Here is a 23,900-nt window from a genome sequence, read left to right as displayed (position 1 = left end):
TCAGTTCTAGCTCAGCACCATTAGAGCATAGACAGTTCTCTGCTCACACTTATCATACAATGTTCAGCTGTTATCTTGTCCTGAGAAAGTACTTCCTGGTCCCTCCGCCTCCTGGTCCCTCTGCCTCCTGGCCCCCATGCTGTCTACTGTGGGTGGTTGCACAAGTGAAAGTGCCATTAATATTCCCATGGACTGTACTTGAGTTTAGGGATGGGAACAACATCCATGTATCCCTGGTTGACCTTAAACCCATAATCTTCCTGCATCAGCCCCCAGTGCTTGGATCACAGGCATGTAGCTCCATGCCTGGATTAGACCTTATTTGAATTACACAGGTTTTCCATGAATGTCTTCTTTCTGTCCCAGGATCCTGTCTGTGGTCCCTGTTGTCATCTTGTGACCCCCTGTGCTCTGGGAGCCCTCTTCTCTGGCCTTGTGTCACAGACATACAGTTCCTGTGAGAACACCAGCTTTAGAAAGGGACATGGAGGCAGTGTGTATACAGGCACCCGAGGTACCATACAGGGAGGATTTCCCAGAGCAAAGCCCACTGTGGTCCTTGGTTGGCCAGGGTCCTTACAGGAGCCTTCTCCTGCCTCTAAAGCTGGAAGTGGGTGGTCAAGACCATCACAGTATAGAGAAATTTCTTGCAAAGCCAAGAGTGATGACAAGTATAAGGAAGGAAATTGTTTTTCCCTTAGTTACTGCTCCCACTCAGGGCAGCATACCACTGCAGACCAGACCCTCCGTCAGGGGCTTCTTTCCGGCCAGGTGTGCTCTGAGACATTTCCCTGGCCTTTGCATTCTAGCCAGGCATGACTCAGAGAAGATGACTCATGGCTGCAAAGTGGCCACTGAGCTGGGGGGAAATGGGACTCTGGAAAGAGCAGAATCAACAGCAGATGGAAAATACCAGAGCAGACACGCCCGAGTGGCTGCTGTTTAGCTGACATGCTGGAACTGAGGAGGTGAGCCTAGAGCCAGGGTGCAGAGCAGGGCTCCAGAGAAAGGGATGAGGGCTCCGGGAGAGTGGGAACCCCACCCCAGCTAACTAAATATTAAGAGTAGAGAAAAGAATTAAATGAGACCTAAACAGCAAATCTAAGATGTTCTTCCCACTAGTTTTTTAAATTTGGGGTGGTCCAAAGGAAATGGAAAGCCAGCTACAAAACTAGTCTAGCCTGATCCTGCTTCTTCTACTCTGGGGTCAGGATCATACTGACAGTGGGGCCTCATGGCACATGCCTGTAAGCCTAGCACTTTCCAGCACTCAGGAGGCTGAGGTAGGATCACAAGCTCAAGGCTGGGGTACAATGTGGACAGCAGAGGTGCCTCCTTCTGCCTCTGCAAGGAGAGAACTGTGTGCCACCTGGTCAGGAGAGTCAGCACCCTTCGAGGGAGATGATGTCACCCAGTAGTTGGGTACTTGCCTAGAAGGCAAGCTTCATCTGTGTCCTGTCTCTCCAGTGAGCTCGCCAAGGGGACAGCGGGCTGCAGGTCGGGGTCGGTGCCTCTGCTTGGTGGCCTTTCTTTTTTTCTGCTAGCGTACAGTCAGCTCCATGACTACAGTGGGAGTCAGCCTATCCCATTGCTCCTGGGATGCAGTCCCAGATACTTAACCTGGCCTTCAAGACTGGCCTGGAGCCTTCCCAGCCCCAGCTGCTTCCCATTGCCCACCCAGAAGCCTCACTGCTGGCTTTCTGGGTCAGGTTCTTGACCATAGCAATACATGGGCATTGAAGCTTCCTCAGCCTCCAGGTCAGAGACTGTCCGTCTGTGCTTTCTCAGACTGGAAAGGAGCCCTACCTAGCCAGGGACTCTTACCCAGCAGAAATCCAAGGTGAGTCATGTGAGAAAATTTTTCTAGAAGGCACATTAAGCAAGTAAATAGTACAAATGAATTTTAATGGCTTTTATGTAGCCAAAATAATCCAAGCAGTATCATTTCCACACAGTGTAGTTTGTTTGAGACGGGGTCTCATTTTGTAGTCCACACTGGCCTGGACCTCGCCATTCTCCTGCTTCAGCCTCTTGAGAAATACCCTGCTCTGCTGTGGTCAGCAGGGCTGCAGCATTTGGGGTCTCTCGACATCACCTTGGGTGACATCTGGAAGGTTCTGATCTGGGTATGTGGCAGCCCCATGTGGACCCCACCTTTCACTTCCTTCTGTCACAGGTTGGAGTCTCCTGACCTAATGCTTTTCCTCAGGGGACAGACCAAAGAGAGCCACTTCCATCTGAACACTTGAGCTGGGAAGAGTGGACCACCACTGGGAAACAGAGATTCTGCCTCAGGCAACAGAGGGGCCTGCGTCCATTCACGCCATGCAGAGCAGCCCTGTTTGGATGCCCTGAGTACAGTGATGGCAGTACCCCTCCTCCTCACTTACCTGACAGCAGCACCTGCCCACTCTGCTACCCCAGGTTTCTGAAAGACATGTTTGTACTCCAAAGCAGGAGAGTGCAGAATCAGGGAGTCGATTCTTGTCGACTCCCCACCAAGAGAATTCTGAGCTGATGTTGTTATGGCTAAAAAGTGGTCTGTTACGTATATTTTAACTGTAAGGTTTGGGGAAATGTTGCCAAATGCAAACTTCAAGACAGTGTTTCTCCTTCCTGAACTCTGACTAGGTCTGAGTACGTCTGCGTTAGTCGTGCTTGGGGCATCAGTCCGCCTCCACCTGCTGCTTCGTGCCCTCTGCCTTGATGGTTTCAGTATCTCCCATGTCTGGCACACTCAGGGTCTTACCAGATTTGACCCAGGAATACGTCTGTGTGTGTGTGAGCGTGTATATGACTGTGGTGTCAATGGCACATGTGGAGGTCACAGGATACCCTCAGGTGTGGTCCTTGTCTTCCTCCTTGTTTGACACAGGGTCTCTTGCTGGTCAGCACTGGTTGGCCCATGGCTCCTAGGGACTCTCCCGTCTCTACCTCTGGTCTTGTCACAGGAGCACTAGGATAATAGATGTGCAGTGTTGCGCATGGCTTTACGTGGGTTCTGTGGATTTGAACTTGGATTCTCATGCTTGTGCCGCAAGCACTTTACCCACTGAGCCCTCTCCTCAGCCCCAGGAATGTAGTCTTTTAGGACCTCCCCAGGCAGACCTCCCCACTTCTGTATGGCCCTTAGCATCTGCACCCAGAGTTGCTGCACTTGTCAGGGTGCTGTGATCCTGTGTCTCCCTCTGGCCTGCACTTGGGAAATGAAGGCCGTATCTTGCTTGTCTTCCATGCCTGGGCAAGCAGGCCTAATCAGTGGTTGTCAAAGGAATGACCTGAACTCCGCAGAGTGCCATCTTGTGCTCTCCATCTGTGCTGCCTCTGTGGGAGGAAGGGGAGGGGCAGGGAGGCAGCAGCTGTGAAATCCCTGACCTCACCTCACAGAGTGGAGATGAGACACCAGTCCAGAGCAGGAGCAGCCCTGCACCAGGGGTAACGCTAGAGGGGGGTCAAACAGTGTTGCATCCACTGAGCTAGACTACCTGGGCATCCTAGGTACATTTAGATACAGACATCATGGAACATTGTGGACCTGATTTCTGTCACCTCACTGCCCTGGAGCTCTGTGTCCCCATCTGAAAATTGTCCCCATGGTCTGTCCCTTTTCCCTGTCCCCTTCTCACCAGTCTGCCAAGCTCCATCCATTTTGTGGGTGCCTGGAGGCTCAGCCAAGCCTAACCTCTTGAGATTCTGATTGAGTAAACTCAGCTTGGGATTCATCAATGTGCCGCTGATGTGGGTGGATCAGTCCAGGGCTAGCTGATGTGCCACTGTTTTGACTGACTCCTTTGCAGTCATCCTGATACCTCATCACTATTTAAATCATTTATTTTCTTTCAGCCCTGGGTAACTCCTATGAAAACTTCGCATTCATGAGTGAAAGATATGAGGGCCCCTTGTGTTCCCATCTCTGGCAAGCAGGGACTAGGAAACTGGTGCTGGGGCTGTGCAGGGTGGGAGTCAGTGCTTGTACCCTTCCTCCCTGGTGTTCCGTGGACAAGGGGCCTGTTTGGAGGGCCCTTCTCTGTTCCTCAGCCTGTGTTACCACAGCAGAGTACCAGAGGCCACTGGGAAGAGAAAGGATTGTTCAGCTCAGTGTAGGAGGTTTGAGTCCAAGGCTGGGCCACCTCGTCAGTTCAACCTTTACATGCATCACAGCAGGATGCATGTAGAGTGAGGGGCCCATCTCCCAGCTGAGCAGGAGAGGATGAGCAGGGTCCCAGCATCCCTTTCAAGAGTCCTGATGCCCTCAGGAGCACCCATCAGGCCCCTCCCCTGTTGCCAGGCTGCAGGCCAAGCCTGTAACAGGATGGAACTGCCGAGGAACACGAAGCCCGCTCCCACTGCAGCAGTGTCCAAATGCCAACACGGCAAGGCCATGGGGTCAGGCTCTGCCAGCTCTATCTGGACTTTATGCCTGCCACTCCTGGAAAAGAACAGACAGATCAGCTTCCTCGCCCCCCTCCCCCAGCAGTGCAAGCATCAGTGGGCACAGCTGGCTTTGACTTTGTGGTGTGACTTGTTCCTGCAGCACAGACAGGAGTAGCCTGTCTCACAAACCCTGGAGAGGTAGCAGCGGGCTCTCCTTCAAGACGCCTGGAAAATCCGCCCTTCAAACACAGTTTTATAGAGAGAAAATGTTTAGTTATGTGACTGTACACACCTTCTATAGTGAGTGCCATACAGATCTTTGAACTATTTATAAGGGACATTAGGAGTGTTAGTGCAGAACCACGCTCCCTGCTACTAAGGAGGCAGGGGGTCACCTGAGCCTTTGAGCCCAAGACACATAACCAGACCTTGTCTTGCTCCCTAAAAAAAAGTACCACCATCAGTAGGGTTTCTCTCTCTCTCTCTCTCTCTCTCTCTCTCTCTCTCCCCCTCCCTCTCCCCCTCTCCCTCTCCCTCTCCCTCTCTCCCTCTCTCCAAGGGTCTTTCGTTGTGTATGTGTGTGTGCACGTGTGTGCACCTCTGTATCTCCTTTAACAATTTTAATTACATTTATTTGTGTACGTGTGTGGGCACACATGTCATAGCACCCGTGTGGAGGTCAGGGGACAGCTTGAGAGAGTCGGTTCTCTCCTTCTACTGTGTGAGTCCCGGGGTTTGAACTCAGATCACCCACTTGGTGGCCAGCTCCTTTTCCCTCCGAGATCTTGATGGTTCTGTGTACAACTTCCTCTGTCTCAGCATGTCTGTCTCTCCGTTTGTCTCACATTGTGTCCTGTCCTGTCTTTGTTGTGAATCTCTGTCCTTTCTCCTCTCCCTCTCCCCCGACCTGCTCCTGGTCACAGGGAGGACTGAGCAGGCCAGTCTGAGCAGGTACACGGAGAGCCATCTCCCCTATGCTGTTTCTCGGGGATTCTGACCCACAAAGCATGTTTGCCGTCTGGCACTGAAGCTGGCAGAAGGGTCTGGAATGAGATTCTAGGAAGCTGTCCACATCCCACATTCTGCAGTAAATGAGACAAGGGGGAACTGGGCCAAGTCACCCCAGAGAAAGCCTCTGTAGACGGAGGCCCACAGGGAAGACCAGGTGTGCCTCGCCAGGCCCAAGCCTCTACTCCTGAGCCTTCCTGAGCCCCGCCTACTACTCTGCCTGGATCCTGCCCCACAGGTGCCTCCCCACAAAGATGAGGGTGCAGCACTGGTGACTCATCAGTCAGGCCACTCTTGCTCTTTCCTTTGGGCTGCTCTGCCCTGTTCCAGCGGAAGTGTTTGTAGAGGTGAAGCGTGGCAGACAGGCACAAGTTTTCGAGCCTCAGTGGGTGAGGCAGAAGCAAGTCTTTTGTTATTGCTTCTCAGTCTCTGACCCTGACCCTTGGAAAGTCAGTGTTGATGGTTTGTAGAGAGAGAAGGATAGGGGTGTGTGACTAGCACAGTGCAGGAACTCGAGGTGACCTTCCGTGTCAACTTGGGTGGGTCATGACATTCTGGGAGGGGACTGGAAATCAGGCTCCTCCTGGGGCCCCTGGATCGAGCCTGCTCCCTGGTGCTGCTCCTGGTGAGGTGTGAGCCTCCTGCTGTCCCAGAAGCTCTGGGAGTGTTCCCTCTCCATCCCCAGAGAGCAGCTCTCACCCAAGGCCAGTTCCTCTGCCCGTCCTTTCAGCAGTCTGCGGTGCTGGGACTCATCTGGCTTCTGTGACATGGAGACTCCTCACACAGCCTGCACCCCCTGCCCCTGGTGCCTCTACTGTAGACTTTCTTCCCTGGCCTCAACTACCAATAACCAAGCCACCAACACTCCAGGAGAGGAAGGCTGCAGTGCAGGGCATCTCAGAGTGAAGCTAGGTGTGGTCCTGGCCACCGTGCCTACCCTGCCAGGAGAGGGAGATGCTTTCCTTGTGAGGCCTGGGGGAGTTGTCCTTGTATCCCTGTGAGCTGTGCCCCTCATCCTCTCCTCTCACTGGGTGTCTTTTTGCTATGTGGTGGCACCTTTTGCGAACCCTCTGCAGTTTCCTGTTCTGTTTATTTTTTGATTCAGTTGTTTTTATTTTATGTGTATGAGTGTTATGCCTGCATGTGTGTAAGTGCACCTGAGTCATACAATGTCCTCAGAAGGCAGAGTAGAGCATCGGATCCCCTGGAACTGGAGTTATGGACGGATGTTAGCTGCCATGTGGGTGCTGGGATTTGAACCTGGGTCCTCTGCAAGAACAACCAGTGCTCTTAACCACAAAGCCATCTCCAGCCCTGTTCTGTTTGAACAAAAAGCTTGCCTGACCCAGCGTGCTCTCTGTGTGTGCAGACACCTTCCTCCCAGCTGGCAGAGGATGAGGACTTAACTGTGGTAAGCCCCAGCTGCCCCTTCTCCTCCTAATCTCACCTCTAGCTAGTGAACTTGGAATTGACCCTCCTTGTTTCCACCCCTTCTCCACCTTCCAGACTGTCGTAGTTGGCATCAGCTGTCAACGTGACACACCTGGAAAGAGGGAACCTTAACTGAGGGATTTCATCTAGCAGGACTGGCCTGTGGGCATGTCTGTGAGGCATTTGCTTGACTGTTGAGTGATGTGGGAGAGCCCAGCCCACTGTGGGTGGTGCCACCCCTAGGGGTGGTCCTGGGTTGTATAAGAAAGCAGGCTGGACGCGGGGCAGAGGAGTGAGGCAGTAAACAGCGTTCCTCTATGGTCTGTGCTTCAGCTCCTGCCTCCAGGTTCCTGCCCTGACTTCCCTCAGGGATGAACTGTGTTGGACATGTAAGCCAAGTAAACCCTTTCCTCCTCACATTGGCTTTGGTCAGTGTTTTATCACAGCACTAGAGAAGTGAACTAGGACACAGAGCCCCGCTAAGCTTACTGTCTTCAGGAGCAACCAAGACTGTAGGTGGGGGGACATTGATGCCCTTTGGAGCTGGTTGATGAAGAGCCTAAGGACTCTTCCTGTGGGGGAAGACTGTAGCTCTACTAAGGGAACAGCGGAGGCCTGGGAGAAAGCTGGCCGGGAGTACCAAGTCCAGGTCCCATGCTGGGCAGGTGGTGACAAGGTGCAGCTGATGGGTCTGGGGTAGGTGCTGGGGTGCGGCCAGCTGATGGGTCTGGGGTAGGTGCTGGGGTGCGCCAGCTGATGGGTCTGGGGTAGGTGCTGGGGTGCGGCCAGCTGATGGGTCTGGGGTAGGTGCTGGGGTGCGGCCAGCTGCCCCGTGAGCCACACTCCAGTCAGGCCTCTTTCTCCTGAGAAAGGGGAACTGCTCAGCCTGGGCTGCATCCTCTGTACCCACCAGTGCTCTCTTCTCTTCCTAATTAGCGTACAGTAAAAGTGACAGTGGTTTTGGATTACAGTCCACGTAGTTTGATGTAATCACTACTGAGTTCAATTAGGGAGCCACTTCCGTCAGTCTCAAACCCCCTTTGCGGACAGACCTCCACTGCGCCTGAGGCAAGGCTCCTCTCTGTCTTTTGGAGAAAGTCTGGCAGATGGAATCTTCCCTCAGGTGAACTCTCCCGGAGGCTCCCTTTGTCCCTCCTGAAGTTCACCTGAGGAATTCACACTTGTAGTCTAGAGTGAGGGCTTCGGTGGGTCACCTAGTCACCTGCTGAAGGGGCCTTGCTGTCTCCAGTCCTCAGCAGGAGCGTGTGCGTGTGTGCGTGCTTGCGCGCGTGTGTATAGGTGTGTGTGTGCCGTTGGTGCATTGAGTGGCACAGCAGGCATATGGCAATCAGAGGACAACTTATGGGGTTCAGTTCTTTCCTTCTACCATGTGGGTCCAGGGAATTGAACTCATGTCAGACCTGGCACCTTCACCCACTGAGCCCTCTCACAGGCCCTCGTCCTTTCTTGATGGTACGATTTCTTCTGTTGGGTTCCTCTGTCTAAAAATGTCTACAAGTCTCTGTAGAGCAGGTCTGCTGGCAAGAAGTGATCTCAGAAATGTCAAGTTACACATCCATCTCTGGGGGACTTTATGTGTATGGAGAATTCTAGATTGATACGGTTTTTATGTTTTAATGTTTTGGTTGTTAGCCTTAGCCCTTAACGGCTGCACTATCCCTCCAACACAAGGTTTTTATTTTTTAATTTATTCTATGTGTATGAGTGCTTTCCCTGCATGCATGTAAGTGCACCATGTACATGTAGTGTCCATGGAGGTCAGAAGGGGTGTTGGATCGCCTGGAACTGGAGTTATGGATGGTGTTTAGGTGCTGTGTAGATACTTCGAACAGAACCCAGGTCCTCTGCGAGAGCAGCCAGTGCTCTTAACCACTGAGCCATCTCTCCAGTCTCCAAATTTTTTATGGTTCTTTTGAGATGGTCTCATGTAGCCCAGGCTGGCCTTGAGCTTGCTGTGTCACTAAGGATGACCTCGAGCTCCTGATCCTCCTGCCTTCCCCTCTCAGGTGCTGGGATTACAGGGTGTGCTACTACACCCACATTTTGGCAGAGGTTTTGCTTATTTGTTTTGTGTTCTAAAACTGATTTCCTGCCCTCTGGTGCCTGTGCTTTTTGCTGGCAGTTCCCAGCCACTTTGGTCCTTCTCCTAAGCTGTGCTCCCTTTTCGCCTGGTTGCTTCCAGGGTTGTGTGCTGGACAGCTTTGGTGTTAGCTTGACACGGCTGGGTAGAGGGACTGCAACTGAGGAATTTCCTCCACTGAACTGGCCTGTGGTCTGCACCCCATCTGTGGGGCATTTTCTTGATTACTGAGTGATGTGTGAGGGCCCAGTGCACTGTGGTGCCACCCCTGGGCAGGTGGGCCTGGGTTGTGTAAGACAGCAAGCTGCTCTTGGGCCAGGGGAGTCACACTGGTGTCTGTCCGGTGCTCTAGGCCAGTGCTCTGAGGTCAGCGACGAACTGTGGGACAGAGTGGACCCTTTCTTACCCAGGTTGGTCTTGGTCACTGTTTGTATCACACAATTGAAAACGAACCAGGACAGTTTGTTTTTGGTTTTCAGTAGTTTCATTTTGGGGGTGTGCGTGCACCCATCCCATGGTATGTCAGTATGTATGTGATATATGTATGGTGTATGTGAGATAGGGAGTGCATGTGGTATGTAGTATGGTGTGTGTGGGTGCCGGATAGGGTACATGGGGTGTGTATGGTGTGTGTGGGGAGGGTACAACTTTCTAGGTTTAGCCCGCTTCTTGGATCTGTGGGTTTTGTCCTTTGTAGGCCGTAACTTTTGGTTATGTTTGGTTGATTTGGGCTCACTTGTCTGGGTTCTGTACTGAACTCCTTTCTAGCATGTGTGTGTTGTGCTGTCTGACGTCTGCAGGCTCAGCTCATTTTCTCTTTCCTGTGTTGCTAGGATCAAACACTCACAGGCCTATCTTGGTGTCAGTGGGCTCTGCTCCGTCCCTGCTGTGCTGAGCCTCTCCAGTGGGTTTTAAATTTTCCATTCTGCAGCTGGCTGATCTCCCTTTATATGCATTTTCTCCCTGGGACTTCTGGCTTTCCCTTCTACGTCAGGGTCCCCCCTCCACTTCTTGGAGTGTTTTTAGCAGTAGTCACCCTAGAGCCTGCACTGTGATGCTGCCCATATCTGTGCCCTCTGGGCGATCTGAACATTCAGCTCTCTCAGGAGGACTTTCTTGGTTCTTTGTGTGCTGGGTAATTTTGGATTAACTCTGAACGTTCTGAATGTCAAGTTATAAGTCTTGTTTAAATATCACAGGGGAGCTGGGGCTGGAGAGATGGCTCCGTGATTAAGAACACTGGCTGTTCTTGCAGAAGACCCGGGTTTGAATCCCAGCACCCACATGGCAGCTAACAACTGTCCGTAACTCTGGTCCCAGGGGATCCGACAGCATCTCTGACCTCCTCAGGCATTGCACGACCCAGGTGCACTTACCTACCTGCAGGCAATACACACATACACATAAATTAAAAAATAAAAAATGTTTTAAATCTCAGGGAGCTGATATATTGGCTTTAGCAGGCATTAGCCATTTAGGGTTCCAGTTCTAAGTCCCTCCCAACCCTTCTGTGGGTTTCGGTCTTGGCTTGATTCATGGGCCTTTGCCCAACTGTTCTAGTCTTTCCTTGCCATAACATCTATATGTGGCCCCTGTGGCTGTCTGAGGCCCTGTGATAATCCTTAGGCTGTAAACACCTGGTGCAGTGGAGTCACCTGGGGACTGGGCCACTGTAGAGCAGAGAATAGACAGGGTGAGGGAAACCCCAGCCCTCTGTCTGGAAACCAGGCGACCCCATTCCTCCCCTGCCCCTCTTCTAGGTGTTAGGCTGTATTTACTCCAGGCTGGGGACTGCAGGGCAGACATGGCAGCCCCCTGCCCCTCTGGGGCACTTCACTGGTCTCTTCTCCCACCTAGCTGACAGAACTGCATGTTCAGAGGCAGCAGCTCTGCCTCCTCCCCAGGTGTCAAAGCCACACTTGGGATGAGACAGGAGACCAGGCACTTAGCACAAGGAACGCAAAAGACCTGGCCACCGTCAGGCATTAAGCAGATCCTGAAACCGGAAAAGGAGGAAGTCGCTACCTACCTGGCTGAGGAAACGTGTGGTCTGTGTGGGGAAAGAGGAAAAGAGGGGCGTGATTAGGCAAGGCTAAGGGCAGCACTGACCCGGGGCTCCCGGGGGTCTCTGCAGCGCCTCCCCCATGAAACTGCTTGTCCCATCTTCTCAGAGCTGGGGCCATGCCTGCTCAGGCTTCCAGGCCGAATGAGTGCCAATAGACCTCTCTCCTCAGTACCAGGAACACAGGCTGAGCACCCCTAATCTGAAAGTCTGAAATTCCCAATACTGCAAATTCCAAAACCTTCTGAGCACCAACATGGTACCACAGGTGGAAAACGCCATGGGGACCTCATGTGAAGAGTCGCATCATAACACGGGCACAGGGCGAGGTGTGGTGGTGTACGCCTTTAACCCCCACACATGGGAGTCAGAGGCAGGTGAATCTCTGTGACATCAAAGCCAGTCTGCTCTACATAGCAAGTTCCAGGCCAGCTGGGGCTACCAGGAGACTTTGTCTCAACAAACAAACCAAAAAATCCAAAATAAACCGAAAACCTCACAGGCACATAACAGTATTGTAGAAAATTACTTCAGACTGTGTGTGAGGCACGCATGGAAAAAGACGATCCCATGTGTAGAGGTGGGTTAGCTCCTTATATATTCATATGCACAGATTCCAAAGTATTTTGGATCAGATGCAGGTAGCTGTGTTAGACGAGGCTTGGATAGAGATGTGAAGAAAAGGCTCTTCAGAGGGAGAGTCTCGAATCCAAGGTTTGGAGTATTTGCACTCAGATGGTTGCTGTGCGTGGCCTCCTAGAGCAAGCTGATCTGAGCTCCATAGGAAGTGAGTGTCCAGCCAGGCTTGATGGCACACACATAAGCCAGCACTCAGGAGGATGGGACAGGGGATCGCAGTAAGTCCCAGGCCAGCCTGGGCTGCAGTGAGACCTTATCTCGGCAATAACCACGCAAGTGTCTGAGCCCTGTGAAGTCTTGCACTTTCTCCTTAGTCCTCCTCCTTTTCTCTCAAAAAGCAAAAATGACCTAGGTGTGGTGGCTCAGGCCTGCCTTTAATCCCAGTACTTGGGATTCAGGCAGGTGGGTCTCTGTGAGTTCAAGGCCAATTTGGTCTACATAGCAAGTTCTAACTAGGGCCACATAGTGAAACCCTGTCTCAAGAAAAAGAAAAAGAAAAAAGAAAAAAAGAAAAGCTGGTGTGATGATACACATCTGTAATCCCAGCACTTGGGAGACTGAGGCAAGAGGATGTCAGTTTGAGGCTAGCCTGGGCTCCCTGAGCTACTGAGCTCCATGCCCATCTAGGCTACAAAGTGAGGCTGTCTCAAGGAAGGGAAGGAGGGAGGAAGGCAATAGCAAAAAGAAATGGGGTTGGGCTGTAGCTCAGTTGGTCCAGTGCTGGACTAGCACCTACAGAGCCCTGAGTTTGGACCCCAGCACCACATAATCACCACATGGCGTGCATCTGTAATCCCAGACCTCAAGAGTGGGAAACAGGAGGACCAGAAGCTCAAGGCCGTCTTCTATATAGTGAGTGTAAGGCCAGCATGGGCTGCACAAATCCCTGTCTGAAAAAGTAGAAAGCTTTAATTGGAAGAATGATTCTCACGGAGTTAAAAGGCTCTCTGAAGGGTTGGACTGTCCACTGCATTTAGTCCCCATCAGGGATAGTGACCTGCACGTGCCGACTGGCCAGCAGGATCCTCCTTGCCGCCGACCCATGCGCTAAGCTCCTTCTGATGCCCAGTTACTCGTGCTCCAAGCACTCTGGCCTCTGAGGTCACTTATTTGATCCCTGCACGCAGCCTACGAAGGCAGCCAGGCTTCATCCATGTTGTCTTAGGTCATCAGAACCCAGGGCTGCGATCCTCTCCCTTTTCAGCTTTTGGGTCATTTCCACTTAATGTAAACATCCCCCCCGCCGAGTATGGTGCTGTCATGATTGTGTGCTGGGATTCCCGTGTCATGACTGTGTGCTGGGATTCCCGTGTGTCATGATTGTGTGTTGGGATTCCCGTGTATCATAATTGTGTGCTGGGATTCCTGTGTGTCATGATTGTGTGCCAGGATTCCCATGCAGCAGCACTTACACGATGTCGGTGCACATTTAGGGTCTTTCTGGCTTTGCTTTTACGAACACTGCCATGTGTGGGTTTGGGGGCTTGCTTGGGTTACTGCCTCAGGCATACTGAGTGACAATGGGAGGATTTTGGAAGACACAGCTGACCTGTGGAAAACCTCCACATGGAATACGGCCAGCTTGGCATCTCTGCATACAGAGAAGCAGGTTCTGACTGGCTTGCTGGAACAGAGCTGCCAAGGCCAGGCTGGGAGCTGCTGGGGGTCTGACGTGTTCAAGCACCCCGAGGTTGCTCAGTACTGGCAACATCCCCTCTGCCTTTGGTCCCTGGAGAACTGCGTGGGCAGCTTTGACCAGCAGCCCAAGATGACAGGTGTCCTACGTAGGCAGAGATGGACACTAGTGACCTTTCCGAAGAGGGCTTCCCACAGCCTGCCCGAGGCCCCTGCCTCCAGGCTGTTAGCCTGCTCTCTCCTCCCACAGGGGCACAGATGTCCTCTGGGCAGCACTCTGTGCTTGGCCATCCCCTAGACCTACAGACAGCACGAACCTGAAAGACTGACTGGTCACTGTCTCTCTCATGACTTCCTGTGGATTCTTCCTAGAAAGCAGTCTCTGGATCCTGTGGGAGCTGTCCCTGTCCCCTGACTACCAGCTCTAATCTTCACACCAAAGGCCTGGTAGTGTTGGGATACTTTGCCAAATTGCCTAATACTATGGGGAGTCGGGGGGGCAAGTTAATATGTCCTAATTGCATCCCTCTGTCCCCAGATTGTCACTGTTCTCTGAAAGAGCCACAGCTGTTGACTGACAGAGGTCCAGGCCTGGCAGTGACCAGGAGCATTTGGTTGGTATGGAAGCAGATGAGTTGGGGAATGGTGACTCTCATGGGAAATGCTTCCAGATCTGAGTGGGGTCCTGTGGCTTTTGATGACTCTTGAGAGGCTTGAAAGACACAGAAGCCCCGAGGCCCAGACTGGAAGGAGCTGTTGGTTATGATCCGGATTCTGTACCTTCCCTCCGTGGTCGCTCAGGAACGGCTGCTGAGTTCCTAGATTCTACTGGATGGATCTAGGGGTGAAGTAGGCAGATCAAGGCAGTGTGCTGAGTGGGCAGGGGCCTGTCTGCTGTTCAGAGGTGCTCCAGCACATGGCACAGAGCCTGGCTCATTTGGATCCAGCAAGGCCCTGGACAGTGCCACGGGGAGGCTGTGAGTGGAGAACTTCGTTGGTCATCTCCTCTCCCTGAGGCCCTGGCAACATTTTAGCCATCTCCTTCCTGACGATGTAAACTTGGGGCCTCTGCATATAGCCATGGGATGGTTGCTGCAGAGAAGAGCTGAACTTCACGGAGCAGCATCTTGGGGAAATGGGAGTCCAGAAGCCAGGTCCCTCCCTGTCACCAACCTTCCACCTGACTTCCTAGAAAGGAGACCCACAGGTCGTCCTGGTTTGTGGAGGCTTTCACTCTGCTGGACCCTCGAACACCCAGGCATACAGAGCAGCCTCATCACTCCTACCCAGCCCTTCACAGCTGGGAAGACCACGGTCCTATCTCTAAGTGGCTCTCCCCACCATAAATTCCCTCCACTTCCTCTCTGACGCTCCTGCGACGTGATCAAGAACCTGGTGGTACTGGACAGTCTGATTTCGCTGCCTCTGGATGCTTGGCAGGGTCTCATCAGCCTTCCGCTTTCTCCCTTCGTCCTTTTAAAGCCTCGCTTGCACACATTAAATCTACTCTTACGTCTAAACGGATGACTCTCCGGGGCTGCCCAGGACTGGGGATTGAGGATGACACTGTGTGCAGATGCCTGGCCACAGCACCCCACAGAGTTGCCGTGGAGAGGGAAGCCAATCACTGCTTCCAAGGTAGAGAATGGAAGAGACCATTCTAAGAGCACTGGCACTGGCACAAGTGACGTCACTGGCTCTAGGTGAGGCATTGCCAGCACATCTCAAGATCCTTTTAGTTTGTGTGATTGTTACATCCATGTGTTGATTCATAGCAAGCATGTCATTGCCCCACAAGTGCCTCTCAGTATGACACTAGAGTCAGACACCTCCACGGGTCATTCATTAGTTCCTGTGTTGTTCATGCCTGGCACACAGGCATGCAGCAAGTTCCAGCAAACGAACTCCAATCCAGAGACCAAAATCTTAATTCCATTTTGTTTGCTTATTTTTGAGACAAGGCTGGCATTGAGCTCACAGAGATCCACCTGCCTCTCCCTCCTGAGTGCTTGGATTGAAGTCATGCACCACCACAGCTGGCCATTTTATTTTTTAATTAGCTTACAAAGTACCACGTTTCCCTATGGCATTTTCACGCAGACTTTCAGTTGACTCCCCTCCCCTATTTCCCTAGCTCCCTGCCCACTGTCTCACACCCTCTACCCCTAGTACCCGTCTTCCCCTCTATTAGCATATGCATTCTCTGTTTCTATGTCATCCTGAGCTGACTAATCCTCTCAGTTCTCTGATGATTTGAATCTGAGTAATGAATACAGGTGCCTGTTACTGGCAGGGACACCTGTCCATGTGGCTGGAGCAGGTGTTTGCCACCATCTTCCCTCAGACCTACTACCTCACAGGCCATGAGATTCACCATCTTCTATGCACTGCTGAGGAGGTGTGCCTGCCACTTAGCACCTTATGGCAGGCTCTTCTTGGGTGGATTGAGTCTGTCCTACTGAAAGAACACAGTAGAGAATTACCTAGACATAGATTGTTACCATGTATATGTCCTGCCCAGAATAAAGAGGAAATACCAGCAGATTCAGCTCCTGGGCTGTTGCCAGCCTCCACACCTGCAGTTCCCATCCTCTAGAGCGTCTTGGGTCCCATGTCACCCATCTCACAGGCTCGCCCCACAAAGTCCTTCTGTCCCTTCGTGGGAGGGCATGGGTACTAGTGTCGAAGATCTGTGTCCTCACAGATCACATGAGTGTGTTCACTTTTCAAGGATTCTCTGGTGGTCAGGACATACGTGCTTTCTGTATTTATTTATTTATTTTGCTTGAGAAAGGGAGGGACTGCTCTTGTCTCTGTGTGGTGATAGCCATGTTGTCATGATGGGCCTGGTAGGGAGCGATGAAGAGACACATCTGTTCAGAGGTTCCTTTTGGGAGACTGTGATTTGGAATCTGTTGATCACTTAATCAGTGTTCAGGCCGCATCTTTCTGGCCTGTCCCCAGAGCCGACATGAGCCTGTCACCTTTACTCTAACCCCAGTGTGCTGTCTCTGCAGCAGTGCCCCACGGTCTGTGAGTGGACACTCACCTGTGCTTGTCAGCTCCGTTTCCAGCTCTTACTATTTCCCTTCTTGCGCAGGCCATCCTTTGCTTGACCTCCTCCTCCTAGATCCTACCCCCCTTCACAGACCCACTCTCTCCCGTGGAGCAGGGAGTCTCCACTCTTTTTCCCTTCCCTTGCTGGCAGCCATCTTGGTTTGCTGAGAGCCTCCTGGGCTGGCCGTGCCAGGATGCATCCACAGCTCTGGCCTCCGCCAGCTGTAGTCACCGTTCCGTGCCAGCCTCCCAGCTGGGATCTGCAAAGGGCTGAGGGGCCATCCAATGCCTTTCCAAACAGCTCCGCTTGCTCTGTACCCCAAACCTGCCTGCCTGCCTCTCCCCAGATATCTCTAGCTGTTGCATGGCCCCGCACCCTGGCCTTCCGCACCTTGGTTCTGTGCATGCTTCAGGGTCATGATGCCACACCTCCTGGGAGGTGCAGGCAGCGTTTGCCCTGTCCAGCCTTGCACCAAGCCAGGACTGTACCGTGATGAATGGCATGGGGGTCTGCAGTTCAGATCTAGGATCCTGAAAGAGGACCCCACTGCTACCAGCATCCCAGGTCCCTTCCCAAATCGTCTCACCACCCCAATGGCCAGTGGTGTGGTGTGAAGTCCTTTCTCATGAGGCTGTGTCTCAGTACTCCCTGACATAGCTTTTGGTTCCCAGTGTAGACCAAAATTGACTCAGTTGCCCCAAGGCCACCCTGCAGTGGCAAAACATGGTAACATCATTTCAGACCCACCCACAGCCAGTGTCACAGCCTAGGTGGTGTTTCCTCCCCCAGACACCCTCTCCCCTTCTCCCTTACCAAAAAGTGGCTCAGTCTCCTGTGCATGGTCTCCTCTGAGAACCTTTTGTTGTGTGGTCCTTCTCTCCTGAGTCACCCCTCCCAAGCACTCTGCCTCTTCATGGTGCCCCCCTGCTGCCCGGCTGCCCCATTACCTAGACCCTTGGCTTGTCGGTCTTACCAGTGGGATACCTTTGGAGGTTGGGGCAGAGCTGCTTATTCACTGTGCTCTGCCCTCTGCAGAGGGCACACTGTGACTTAGCTGAATCGCTGCAGAATATTTCTTTGCCTGGTTTACATTGTAGGCCCACCGAGTCAGGAACCGTATTGTCCCTGACCCACACAGCTCAGTGGAGTGGCTAGGAGTGGCTGAGTCTGTGCATACATGCTATTATCAAAGACCAGCAAGTTCCCAGCACACAGGAGGCTGAGGCAGGAGGATCACAAATTTGAGGCCAGCCTAAGCCACAGAGCACAACCCTATCTCTAAACAAACAAGAACTAAGGGATGGGAGGGAGGATGGCTTTTCCACAGATGGGAAGACAGCTTTTCCATGGATGGGAGGATGGCTTTTGCACGGATGAATGGGAGGACGGCTTTTCCATGGATGTCGGATGGGAGGATAGCTTTTCCATGGATGGATGGGAAGACGGCTTTTCCATGGATGGATGGGAGGATGGCTTTTCCACAGATGGATGGGAAGACAGCTTTTCCACTGATGGGAGGACGGCTTTTCCACAGGTGGGAGGATGGCTTTTCCTCCTGCTGGTTGTGACACAAAGGGCAGTAGGTTTTCTGACAGTTTTCATTTGCCGCTTTCCGTCTTCACATGTGGAATGGGGAGCCAGTAACCAGGACCCTGAGGGCAGGAACAGAAGTTTCTTGCACTAACACAAGGTTGGGGGGAGCTCAGCTTGACCCTTGATCTGTGAATTTGAAAACAGCAAAACTTCCCTGAGCAGCCTGGCCCTCTCCCAGCCCTGAGACTCCTGCAGAGGAGACAGGCAAGACTCCCTGCCCTCCTCAAACCATGAATCCTGGGCTGTGAGGAGGCCCCTGTCAGTAGAGAACAGCGTCACACCCAGAGCCCAAACACTGGCAAAGGCTGCTGCCCAGCCGACCCAGGAAAGAGGCCACCCTGTGCGGGATGCTGTGCCTCCGTGCAGTACCTGCAGAGCTAAAGCACTGCTGCTGTGGGAACAGAGCCAAAGTCATGGGCTTTCAGGGCCACACAGCAGCTCTCCTCCCTGGCAGCGTAGCACCTGCTCCTGTTTTGGCTGCCACCTCAGCATGCTGGCACTGGAAGACCTCTGGGAACTCCAGCGTGAGACATCTGGCATCTGAGGGGAGGCTTAGGAAATGCTGTGTGTGTGGTGTGTTTTCGCCTAGCAGCTCCAGCCAGGCGGGTCCCCATTCCAAAGGTGCTGGAATGCACGCCTGCAGCTCTCTGGAGCCTTTTAAAGGAATCTCAGTCTCCATGTAGAGGGGTATAGTGACGTACCCCTTTAATCCCAGCACTTGGGAGGCAGAGGCAGGCGGACCTCTGTGAGTTCAAGGCCAGCCTGGTCTACATGGTGAGATCCAGTACAGCTGGGGCTACAGGGAGACCCTGTCTCACAAAGATTTTAAAAAGAGACTCAGCCCAGCAGGTGTCGCCTTTTAGCTTTCGCCACCAAAAAACTCATCGTCCAATGACAGTAATGGGTTTATGTGATTCTAAAGTCTGTAAGTTGCCTTGGAGCCATATTAACTGGGTATAAATCTGAACAGCTACCTATGTACCCCGCTGTCTTAAAGGGCACTGGTAATATTTCCTGTGACTTGACATGCTTCTTTCACAGCTACCACATCCTAGCCCAGCCAACCAGAAATCCCTTCCTGGTTGCACAGGTAGGTGGTCAGGAGCACTGGGGCTGAGCTGTCTGCTGGCAGAGCTGAAGGTCCTTCTGTGATCTTGGGTGGGATTGGGTTTGAGCGGTGGGTGGCCTGTTTCAACACCTCTGCAGTGGCTGCTGTTTACGAGATTCTGGACACACCTGGGCTGAGCGTCAGAGACTGTCTGGCACATGTGCTCACAGCTCCAGGCTGGGACGGCCCCCTGGGTTCTTACTCCATCAGGGAGGATGTGAGGGGGAGAACTGATCATTTTCAAGTGCCACTTGCAGCAGGCTGGGTATGTACATGCTGACCACCACCCCACATCAGGAGGTCCTGTGACCTTCAGCGGTCATTTGTGTTTGCCTCCATGGAGCACACATTGGGATGTTTCCTTACAAGTCATCTTAGATGCTTTTCCCATAGCTGTGGTGAAATACCTGGCAAAGCAACTTAAGGCAGAAAGGTTTTTTTTTTTTGTTTTTTTTTTTTGTTTTTTTTTTGTCTTTTTGAGACAAGGTCTCCCTGTAGCCCCAGCTGACCTGGAACTCACTATGTAGACCAGGCTGGCCTTGAACTCACAAAGATCCGCCTACTGGCAGAAAGGATCTTTGATTCACAGTGGGAGGTTATAGCTGGTCACTGTGGGGAAGCCCAGGCAGCAGGAGCAGGTGGCGACCAGTCCCACAGCATCCACTGTCCACTGTCAGGGAGACGAATGCTGGTGGTCGGCTCACCTCCTTTTGGTCCGCCTGGGACCCCAGCCCATGGGATGGTACCATTCATACTTGGGGTGGCTCTTCCCAGTTCTGTTAACCTAATCAGGAAAAGCCCTCATGGACCTGCCAGAGGCCAATCTAATCTGCTTTGGTGCGCCCAGAGGTTTATCTCGTGGGTGACTCTAGATCTTGTGAGGATGGCAACCAGTACTAACCATCACTTGAAGTGACTAGGTTTAGCACCTGCTCAAGGAAGCAACACTACTCACATTTCTGTCTTCTCCCTCTCTGGCTATTTTGTTGAGGCCTAGTTTCCATGGAAATTTATTGTTGTCTGTCTAATGGCTGGACAAACACAGATAAGAGTAATCAAATACTGATTGGGGTCACTTATCTCAAGATAGCCAGAGACCAGAAACCTAAGCCAGGAGGTCACTCTGCTGACTTCCACATCCGCACCAAGATCAGCATGGTCAGGCCCCAGCCAAGTACCAGGCAGGGGACCAGAGGTGCTTAGTGGGGCTACCGGCATACCTATAGATGCCAGTGAGAAGTAGCCACTAGCTAGAGGCAGAGGAACAATTCACATGTCAGTGTCGAAAGAAGACACGCAGTGGTGCTTTGTGGGGCTAGGAAGAAAACAGTGGGAGAGGGTGAATTGTTGGCTTGGTAGTTCCATTCACTGTTCGTGCCAGCTTTTCCACAGCCTGCCTGACATCTTCAGAGGCTCCACAGCCTGACTGGACCCTGGGAGGATGCAGTTCCAGCTGGGCTCATCACAGAGGCGTTAGAGTCCAAAGTCAGTGGTAGGAGGGGGATTTGCTCTTCCCGGTGGGCATGGGCCAGGCAGCCGCCACCCAACTTCCTAGTAGTGGTTTTTTGGTTGTTTTTCCTGGTGTAAAAGAAACACCCAGGAGTCTCCACCTGGCAAGTGTTGCTTCTCCAGCTTTCCGTGGCTTCATCTTCAAAGCCAGCAGCTTAGTAACACCATCTCCTCTGACTCCCGACCTCCCTTGTTTGCAAGGTGCCTTGTGATGACATCAGGCCACCCTCTTAACTCAGGACCACGATGCAGCCCTGCCTGACCTCTCCCAGCATCCCTCCCCATGGCAGTTTTATGATGGCAGTTTAACGTGAGGGTTGTGCTGTGTGTCCTGTCAACGCAAGGGTGGGTCCATGACACACATATGCACACATACATACACACACATGCACACATCCCTTTTGCTCAGTTATCTTCCAGGGAAGTCTCAGCCCTCTCACACCAGGGTGCTGGGGAAATCAGAGTTTGAGTAAAGCCCAGGGGTGTGGCTGGTTGCAGTAGTTCTTCCCTAAAGTCTGTCTGGGAAGGGCTGTGAAGAAGGTGGGGTGGGAAGGAAGTTGCAAGGCAAGTTAGGAAACCCCACCCTCAAAATGCGGATGTCTGGGCCTGCCTCTTCAGCCCTGCCTCCCTAGCCTGTCTCCAGGCAAGGGCTGCACCCTCCTCCCAGACCTCCCAGGCTGTGAGCACTATCCAGGCCCTAGTGCTGGGGATTTCAGCCAGGAGCCACTACACCTGGAAAATTTGCATACTTCTTTTTTAAAAATTTTTATGTGTGTGCCGGGGCGTGGTGGCCCATACCTTTAGTCCCAGCACTCAGAGGCAGAGGCAGGCGGATCTCTGTAAGTTCAAGGCCAGCCTGGTCTACATAGTGAGTTCAGGTCGGCTGGGACTACAGGGAGACCCTGCTTCAAAAAGACAAAAAAAATTTTTTTATGTGTATGAGTGTATTGCCTACATGTATGTAAGTGCACCCATGTCATGCAATGCCTACAGAGGCCAGAAGAGGGCATCAGATCTCTTGGAACTGGAGTTAAGGGCAGTTGTTAGCTGTCATGTGGATGGTGGGAATCAAACCTGGGTCCTCTGCAAGAGCAATAAGTGCTCTTTAAAGGATGAGCCATCTCTCCAGCCTCAATTTGTATATGTCTGTGTGTGGTTGTCAGTATGGGTTGAAGAGTTAGTTAAGCATTTAATGGCTGTGTTTCCTCCTGTGTGTTCGCATGAGTGGCTTCTGTGTTTATGAGAATCAGGATTTTAGTTCAAGCTGAGTCTGTAACTGGAAGAGGGTGAACGCAGTTGCCTGTTCCAGTCACTGCAGACACTGTCCTAGTGGTTTCCATGTGCAGCTGAACTTGTGGCTGTCTGTTCTTTGGAGAGTGGGAATGTGGTTTCTGTGTGGCTCTTAAAATCTAACTCTGCAGATCTCGCTGTCTCAGGTGGGGAGACCATCCTCAGAGAATGGGGCCACAGCCAGCAGACATCACTGGGTGAGGGGATCCAAGCACCCCTCCTTATCCACAGCTGAGCTGTCAACTCGGTGCCCTCTGACCCTGGGAGCCCCTGATGCTGTCCTGGCCTAGACAGGACTCAGAGCCAAGGGACTCCCTTGAACTGAGGCGGGCTGTATGGGCTGCACCGTGCGTGTATCATTGCCCCTGTGCACGTGTTCATGTGGGTGGTGGCCAGAGCCAGAGAGCTGTTCCATCTTTCTGACTCAGAGAACCTAAAAATATCCCAGGCCAGGTATTTGGAGGGAATCCACAGTCAACCTGGGAGCATTAAGCTCACAGGAGTCAGCACAGGTTGGTTTGAACTCAGCCCAATAGTCCTGAAGGCAGCCTTGCCCCTGCTGTAGCCCCTGGGTATGTGACCTCCACCCCCAGGCTTGACCGTGGGAGGCCTTTGCCTTTCTGTGCTGCTGCTTCTCAGCATGGGTAGGAAGGGCTTCCAGGGTAGGGGTGAGTCCTCAGGCTGGTTCCCCAGACCTTCAAGGCACACTTCAGTGAGAGTCTGCTCTGAAGACTCCTGAAGGAGTCTAGATGCAATGCTGGTGCTGGGGGAGAGCAAGGGCTCCTATCGATTGGAGTGACTGTGTATGAAGCGTCTCAGAGGATGGGCACATGAGCCTGGCCTGAGAGATTGGGGATTCAGCAGAGGAGATGCTAAAAGAGGAGGAAGGAGAAGGGGAGGAGAAAGGGGAGGGGTGGGGAGGAGGAGCTGCTACTGCAGGAGCAGAGGACAGGAGGTGACGGTCCATTGGCATCCAGGTGGCATTGACGTCCTGGTGACCGTGGTAAGGAGAGAAGGGGCAGAAGGATGTGGTGGGACCCAGATGGGGACGTCACACTCAGCAACCACAGAGGGACTGAGAGGCAGATGAGAGGCCTGGGCAGGCTCTGGAGGGAAGGCTGAGAGGAAAGGGACCCCAGAGCTGAGGGGACACTGCTTAGAGGATAGCACCTCCATGGCCACAGAGGACAGTGAGCAGCGCTGCCCTGTGCCTGGAGATGGTCCCTGCCAGCAAGGACAGACACCCTCATGCTCTGACAATGTCCCTGGCTGGCTGGAGTGTGTGCAGAACAGCAGTTGCAGTGCGCCACATAGCTGGAAGGAATCCGGCGCCTGTGAGTTGGGCTCATTCTGTTCTCAAGTACCTGTGGCCTGCCTGCTGTGTAGCAAGTGTCTAAGTACAGCAGACGTAGAAACTGTCGCTGGTGGGAGGCACCCCAAACCCTGGGGGTGCAGAGATCATTGGCAGCACAGGGAAGGCGACTACTGCCACATGAAGTCAGCTTCTAGTTGCTGATCTACCTGGGGGACTGGCCTTCCTATGGTGACAGTGTTTGTGTCTTTTTCTACTCCAGATGCCTTGGGGGCTCTGAGCTGTTCCAGAGATTCAACCTTGGTGGCCAGCAGCTCCCAAGCCACTTGCACGTGGGTGGCAGCCTTGGGAAGCTGCTTTGCCGTCTGTATCCAGCCTGCTTGGACACCTGCCCACCATGGAGGCCCCAGAGGTTCCTGTGGGCTCCCTGATTGACTTTGGGACTGAGCCACCCACGTCCCCTCCTGTGGAGGCAGCACCCTCAACATTCCAGGACCTAGATGGCTCCCTGGGCGAAGGCGCATCAGAGAGTGAGACCACTGAGTCCGCAGACAGTGAGAACGACATGGGCGAGTCGCCCTCACACCCGTCCTGGGACCAGGAGCGCCGCTCTTCTTCCAATGAGTCCTTCTCCTCCAACCAGAGCGCTGATTCGGCCCCAGATGAGGAGACCCAGGCACTTCGAGAGTTCATGCACAGCTACGTGGAGAAGATCTTCTCTGGAGGGTAGGGTTCTGTGGGGCGGAGGGGAGGGTTCTGTGGGGCGGAGGGGAGGGTTCT

The 23,900-nt window shown here is 52.9% G+C and overlaps 1 protein-coding gene across 3 annotated transcripts in view; it reads left to right on the top strand.

Moving 5' to 3' along the window:
• The window catches only part of Kiaa0513 (KIAA0513 ortholog), a 49,573-nt gene that overhangs the window by 5,383 nt on the left and 20,290 nt on the right, over nt 1-23,900 (top strand). For 2 of the 3 annotated variants that reach the window (XM_008827903.2, XM_008827902.2), the window contains exon 2: nt 23,383-23,846. In XM_008827903.2, the coding sequence (XP_008826125.1) occupies nt 23,518-23,846 (329 nt within the window). In that variant the 5' untranslated portion in view covers nt 23,383-23,517. Of the gene's footprint in view, nt 1-14,216; nt 14,954-23,382; nt 23,847-23,900 lie in introns of those variants that run through there. The other variant, XM_029561022.1, reaches the window with a different exon arrangement.

This window comes from Nannospalax galili, unplaced genomic scaffold (assembly GCF_000622305.1).
Source record: "Nannospalax galili isolate Female #2095 unplaced genomic scaffold, S.galili_v1.0 scaffold933, whole genome shotgun sequence".
Taxonomy (NCBI): domain Eukaryota; kingdom Metazoa; phylum Chordata; class Mammalia; order Rodentia; family Spalacidae; genus Nannospalax; species Nannospalax galili.
Note: the sequence above shows the minus strand (reverse complement) of the source record. Positions and strands in the feature narration are given on the sequence as shown.